The 7,719-nt window shown below is 29.6% G+C and overlaps 1 protein-coding gene across 1 annotated transcript; it reads left to right on the top strand.

Annotated features, from left to right (window-relative positions):
• Positions 1-1,018: 1,018 nt before the first annotated feature.
• Positions 1,019-7,639, top strand: MS3_00002503 (uncharacterized protein). The gene is made up of 2 exons (XM_051210103.1): positions 1,019-3,809; positions 7,325-7,639. The coding sequence occupies exons 1-2, from the start codon at positions 2,021-2,023 to the stop codon at positions 7,339-7,341; spliced, it is 1,806 nt and encodes a 601-aa protein (XP_051064120.1). The 5' UTR covers positions 1,019-2,020; the 3' UTR covers positions 7,342-7,639.
• Positions 7,640-7,719: the final 80 nt, after the last annotated feature.

The following is a 7,719-nucleotide window of genomic DNA, read 5'->3' as shown; positions in this document are numbered from 1 at the left end:
TCTGTGATGAATCTGTATCTTGTTAAAGAGGCCAACATTCTACTTTTATCTAGTAGTGATGCTTAAAAATTTCGTTAATAAATGTTGTTAGTTAGTTAAAAGTGATTAATCAGTGTTATAGTGATAGAAGCTCCTTGTTCATTAGCATTCACCCACAAATTTTAATCTCCCTTTCAACTACTTTGATTCAAGAGGAAGTATCGCTTAAAGACGAGAACATGAACAAATAAATGGTTATTGAGTTATATGTTATACATGTTATTACATTTGCATAATTTTTTGAAATTAAACCAGAAGAGTAACTTTATGCTACTGATGAATGTCCATAAAGTTCAAAATCTAAAAAAAACATTTCTCAAATCGATAAGAGAGAAATATCAATGAACATAATCATTTTGATGCCGGCTTAGCGGTCTAGTAAGTTGAGCGTTCGAGCGCGAGACTGAAGGCCCTAGGTTTGAATCCCGAGAGCGAGACTGTGGATGTGTGCTGCTGAGGATCCCCACAATCGAACGAAACGGCCGTCCAGTGTTTCAAGGGCTTTGATAGTGTTCTAACATCAATCGGTTCATGATCTCAATCAATAACTTAATAATCTCCATAACCCTATACTAATTATTTGGATATGTTCGAATGTTATATTTATTCATATGCTATATAAATAATTAGTTTTTTTCGTATTTCAGATTTCATTACATATTGATCAACTCATATAGGAAAATATTTTTCATTCAATCAAATAATTCGAAAATTTGTCAGAACTGAAATTTATTTTACATTTGTTGTTTTTTTTAAATTAAAATAATAAATCAATCACTTAGACATATTCAAAGATAATTCTAAAATCATACTTTACTAATATTGACATCGTTTTTGTTTTAATTATTTCATACTTTCTATAACTTTAAATAATTTCTTGAATAATTTAAAGAAAATAAATTTCAAATTTCAAATTCTTAACTTTTTTTTCATTCTTCATTTCAAATCAACCAATGAACGTAAAGTGATTTGATTGACTAATTAGTTCAATGTTAAAGTATTGTTTGACTATACAAAAAAAATAACACGAAACATTTAGACACAATCATGATGATACATATAGATCATTGATTGGTTAATACTAATAAATTGTAGTATATACGAAATGATCCATGAAAAAAATAGATATAAACTTTAAAATTTCAAAGAAAAAAGACAAAACAAAATCAAAAATGGTTATTTTATGGATTATTCATTATTACTAATGTAATCATTTCTTCAAAAAAATAAACAAACTATTTCTTCATTGTTTCTATGCAATATAAACAAATATATAAATGTTTCATTCATTTTTTTCGCTGAAATATGAAACAATATTCGTTTTTCAAAACAATAAAGGAATTATAATAATTAATTTTAAAAATTATTCATATTAATATTTAGTATAAAATAATGTTCAATGTATTCAATCTTATAGAAATTAATTGGCGCTTAAATTTCATTTAATTTGTTTTAATTATATTTGATTACGAATAAAAGAAATAATATTAGTTTGATTTAATCATATAAAATTAACGATGGATAGAGAGTTAATCAAATGTAATTCACAAGTAAACAATAATACAAATAATGAAATGAATAATAATACCATTACTATTACTTCTACAAACAGTGAATTGCCAAAATATTCTGGAAGACATTTAGCTATTGCTGATGAATGGATTCAAGCAACTGAAGCAAGATATGATTCAATGGAAAATTTATTACAATCAGTACGTCATGATATAGATGTATTAACAGAACGTTTAGATCAGACAACACCAACATCACCTGAACTTATAAGACCAACAACAACAACAACGGTAAAGATTGGTAATAAACAAACTAGTATTGAAGAAAAAAGCTCACCATCAAAATTGGAACAGTTAAAAGTATCATCATGTCCACTTCAAAAAGAAATAAGTCAATCTTCATTAGTATCTCATCAAAAGGATTTATCAGATAACTTAAAATGTATCCCTGAAAAGAACTATTAGGTCTAATGGCTGACAAAGATGAGTTTATGGATATACGGATCCGTCCAATAAAAAATCGACTTTCCAACTCCAACGAGGATAAATTATTTGATTCTAATAATATTCGTCAATTTAATGATAATCATGATGATATTAATCACTACAATAATACTACTACTACTGCTAATAATAATGAATGTAGTATTGGGGAAGATAAATATTTAACAAAAACATGGAGATCACCATCTGATTTCAATCTACATGATCCATTCTACGATAATTCATACGGTTTCACCAATGAACCTTATGATAATTGTAATACTAACAACGCTAATCAGCTTAGAACCATGCATTATGTTAAAATTAGACAAATGGAAAGTAGCCATAGAATAAATGATGACATTAATAATGACGATGATGATGATGAAGTTATTGAATATAATTTCCCTTCACATGATCACCATTCCATGATAGAAACTGATTTGGATGATTATCAACCAGATAAGCAAGAGAATAGTACTACAGAATCGGAGGACAGTTTGTCACCTGCTATATCACCAACATTTGGTAATTTAGCCTCAGACGAAATCAAATTACAAAATATGATTATATCAAATAATGATACAATTACGTTATCAATCAGTAATAAATATTTGACTGAAAATAACAATGATGTGAATAATAGAAATTCAAATAGTGAGGATTTTAAAGTCTATGATAATGGGCATTCATTAACTACAATTGATGAGGCTTCGGAAGAGAACGATGATGATGACTGGTCGTCATATGAACATGAAATTTCTATAAATAATGGCAACAGTAATAATACTACTGAAAAACCCATGGAAGATATTAAGATTTCAAAACCTTCGTTTGAATATTACAAAGATGATAAAATACCAATAAATCAATTAACAAATCAGGGATTTAAATCATCCTGTACCGACAGTAATGATAATAATACTGATAGGCAGGAGCATATTATAAGACAAAATGAAAATGTTAATCAAATTGCTTTAGTTAATCGACAGCAACAAATTGAGACGATAAAATATAATATCGATAACAACAATAGCAAAACTAATTCATTCGTATGTAATGAAAAATGTATAAGTACAAGTGAATACAGTCAACAATCACCTAATATTGTTCTATTACGACCTAAAAAAATAGATAATTCATGTATAACTACAAGTAATTTTAAATCACGACCAGTTTCAGCTGAAATTCGTAATATTAATATCACTAATAGCAATAAAAAACTAGAAAAGTCACATTCTGGTTCTTTAACTTCTATGCTATCAACAATAAGTCAAGAAGGTGTTATCAGTGAAGCTGATTCCTATGTAACTGTATGCAGTAATCTAATTGGTACAGGCAGTGAGGAAGCTTATATAACAGCACAGAGTGATTCAGATGCATTCAATGAACAAACATTATATACAAATTCTCACACAGATGAGGAAAATGATTACCAAACATTATCATGTAAAAAAGTTAAAACATTGTCTTGTCGTAGTCAAAAACGTAAATATATTACCGATCCAGGTCTGGATAGTCAGTCAGCATCGGATTTAGAAAATGATAATGAGACTATTTTAGATTCAACGTTAACCACATCGACACCAGTAACAGTTACGCCGAAATTTACTAAATTACCATCCAAATTAATTGCATCCTCTGAAAATGCTGTCGAATTAAAACAAAATGATAATGAAACATTTGATGAAAAAACATATATTATGGATAGTAATAATAATAATGGTAATTTATGCGATATGCATAAATATGAAGCATTATCAATAAATGTTAAAGGTTAGTTTGATCTTAATCAATATGTGTTTGTAGTATTTTAATTATCTAGAATACATATCATTTCGGTTACATTGACTTCGTTTAGAGCATTTCTGAAAGATGGTCTAAGGATTCATAGACATTAAGACTTATCAACATTCGTCTTTAACACTAGTTGGTACGCATTGAACTAACTTGATATTCTGACACAGTTGTACTTCTAATCACGATAAACTAATTTCTTTAACATTTTAGTAAGAAGACACTGTCAACAAGTACTTTATTACTGTTGCTGGTTATGTATTTTACTTAATATTAGCAAAATACAGAAGTCCAATAATGAGTAGGTAGGCGTCTCCCACATCATTAGGCACTTAAAATCAATAAGAAACTTTCTTTAGTCTTTCTAATAATTGTTTGTAGGAACTAACTTAATTCATACAGTTTTGTGTAATCTGACTAGTCTCGTTTGTTAAAGAAACTATGTATAAACTTTGAAAAGCAGTACGTCTTTAAATACTTTCAATTTATTTTTCTACTAAAAAATCAACACTGACATATTTACGAATAGATACTTCTCAAATGTTGTATATGACGTGATTTAAATTGTAAGTTGAAACGTTTTTCCGTCGTTTGAATTGACGACTTTATAATGTTCAAGCAAAATGTATAATAACACAAAGACATTGATAAACTTAGAACTGCATAAAGCATCTCATTCTAGGGGTTTATTTTTTGAAAAGTTTCAAAAATAACACTCATCACTGACAAACTAATAGACGTATTGTTCAATATTGAGACTTCAAAGAAAAGAAAATATTCTCCTTGAACTAATTTTTAGATTTCTAACTTTTTTAAAATCTTTTTATTTTAATGAAATACTAGATGTACTTCAAACCAAACATTAGTTCTATTGATGAATAGGCCATAATTTCTCATAATTTATGATTCAATGAGTCTTCATTTCAACTTTTGTTTATTTGATATCAGTATTAAGAGTTTATATAAATTAACTAATTGTGTGATCGAGGTTAAAAGTCTTAAAAACAATGAATTAAATAGTTAGCGATTTAGTTTGTCTTTGAAAATTTTCTGTAAAAAAAGTGTATCAAGAAGTTGATTATGCAACTAACGCACAATATTGACTTTTCTTTATCAGTTGAAAATATCGGTAAATTAGATGCACCATACGACTCACTCACCATTGACTAGATACGGTTCTAAAATTCACTAAGTAGACAAATTGTGGTTGTTTTCTTTTTGAAGTTGAATGACTAAAAACACTTGATACGAAGGTAAAATTACATGATGTACGTGTTGGCATTATTTATGAAACCATATTGCCAAATTCCAAATGGCTTCAAGTCATAAAACTCTATTATTAATCAATGAAGTTGATCGTTGGCGGTGGGAAAGTTTATTTCAGTCTTGTATTCATGTTTATAGATATGAACTCTGTATATCTATTCTTGAAGTAATAATAGATTTTATTAAATTAGTGACAACTGAGAAACTGCTTTCACAGGTTTTAGCAAATGAACATAAAACATTATGCGACAAATAATATCTACCAATAAGTCTAGAAGTGTGGCCTAATGATTACGTTTGCTAACTGGATAGATAGAAATAAACAATATGATATAATAAGTATGAAGATTGAAGAATTTTCATAGTTTTAATCACGAACTGAGTTGAGCTAGACCAGTACTGAAAACCTGGTATGTCGCTCCTCGGCAGTGCAAGCCCACGACTCCGGAGGAGGAAATCGGACCCAGAACCTTCGGTCTTGCGTGCTCAGTGGTCTAAAAGTTCAGCATCCGTGAACAGATTTAATTTCAAGAAAATTGAATGGTGCCATAGTGAAGATTATGTGTGATGTTTCATATACAGCTTTACTCTTATTTTCGTTGTTGTATAAAGACAGGAACATAGATTTAAAGTATGTTTTAAGAAACTATGTGTAACTTATAAATCAATATCGGTTTATTTTCGTGGAATAACCTGTTGTTAGAGACGATAATTCATTAACTTCCGTATAACGGAATTTAAACATAATTTCATAAAGCTCGGATAGCCTTTGCAAACCAACATCACTCATGATGTAAGCAAGATTTTCATCTAGCAGCAACATAACAGTTATACTTAGTAGCAGTTTGACCTGTCCTACTTAATGTTTGTGAAACGAAGCCATTAAGAAAAGAGGATATTAACAATTTACTAGAATTGGATTATAAGTGTCCTGGAAGCATCGCTCGTACATATTAGGACCATCGATAAATCTATGCTGAGGTTAAGCTTGGGTTACTAGGTTGTGATAGAAAATCACTTGATGAGGTGGGGAATGTTCATCTACTGAGATGGTCAAGAAATTCTTTAAATATCCTTTACCACAACCTACCTCGACAAGAATTCATGACCAGTGTAGGAATAAGTTGAAAGAAAGCCATCATCAATCCATAAAGTCATTGACTGTTAAGCTGGGCTGTGTTAGTAATTGTAGACTAATTGGTTAGGGTTCGCACGACTGTTATAGCCAACAGTTAGAGAGTTCGGAAAAGGTAGGTCAGAATTACGTTCTATGACGCAAGTGAATTCACTCTATTTTTCTTTGGATGTTAGGTTTTCAAGTTATCTTATAATTTTTACTATTCCATGAGTATCTACGTTCCTCTTAAAGCACATCTTTAGTAACTGATTTTTTTACCACTTTCAACAATATCACCGCTTCTGACGCTGAGGTATCTCGCCATACTGTGTAACAATTTGAACCTAACCACATATGTGCCAGGTTATCAGATGTGTATGACTGATTGAATTATTCATTTCTTTATCATACACATAATATCATGAGAAGAATATGATTAGAGATAATTAAAATAAACAATATGGATTTTGAAGTTCTTTTATAAACTGAGGGGACGGCAGAAGAGTTCACATACACTAGGTTTTCAGTTGTCAAAAAAGTATAAGAAGATTTAAATTAAGGAGGCAAGTACATTCTTATTCATCTTGTGATGGTTCATATTTTTGTACTTCAGTAAATTCCAAATATAGCCTGACCACCATCAGGTAGTATTAGTAAATTATCATCTAAATCAATCATTCCGTATCTCACGCTTTCATCTGTACCTATATTAATTGTTAATCTGGTTTTTAGAAAGGGCATCTGCCTCTTTACTTCCCCTGAATTTCGGCTTTCACCAGGAGGCGTCATAATTTTTCTCAACTCTCGGAACAGAGTTTAAGTGCTTTAAATTATTGATTCTGGTTAGCGTTTTTTTCAACAAGATTGTTTTCTTCGGAATCGCTTTAAGCTGAGGCTTCTGGAAATGCTTCTCGAATTTTGACACTAATAGAATTTATGAGAATATTGCAAGGAGGTAGTTTTCATCAAAATTTCTTAAGTCACTATGATATCACTATTTGTTTTAACGTTATGTATTGTAAACTAGTCACCTGAACGCCTTTTAACAGAAGATTGTATAATCTTTATTTAAAAAACATTTAGAACATCATATTTTTCATACGTCTTTCAGGTTCGAATTTTCGATGAGTCATTATTCTTGACAAAAGAACATTCACAAAAGAATACAGGGATAAAACTTGGAAGTATATCGTCAAGACGATAACAACTGTTTGAATTTTATACTTTCAAGCTTTAATCAACATTATGGAATCCTAAAAAAATGTTTATATGTATATATAAATTTGACCTGCTGACCATCACTATGTATACTTTTTTTTAATTTCACTTTTATTGAATTATTCACTATACGACATACACCGGACACGAAAACTAAGTAATTACATACTTGGTTGCCAACATCTTTTAAGGTAAAAAAAAATATGGGTCATTTACAAAAAAATCAATTATGGTTAGCTAATATAACGTCATCCAATGATTTTGTACTTTGTATTATCATTAACTGAC

The sequence above is a fragment of the Schistosoma haematobium genome (genome assembly GCF_000699445.3).
Source record: "Schistosoma haematobium chromosome Unknown HiC_scaffold_135, whole genome shotgun sequence".
Classification (NCBI taxonomy): Eukaryota; Metazoa; Platyhelminthes; class Trematoda; order Strigeidida; family Schistosomatidae; genus Schistosoma; species Schistosoma haematobium.
Note: the sequence above shows the minus strand (reverse complement) of the source record. Positions and strands in the feature narration are given on the sequence as shown.

Excerpts from the sequence above, each read along its gene's own strand:
- MS3_00002503 (XM_051210103.1), top strand. The coding sequence starts at position 2,021 with ATGGCTGACAAAGATGAGTTTATGGATATACGGATCCGTCCAATAAAA.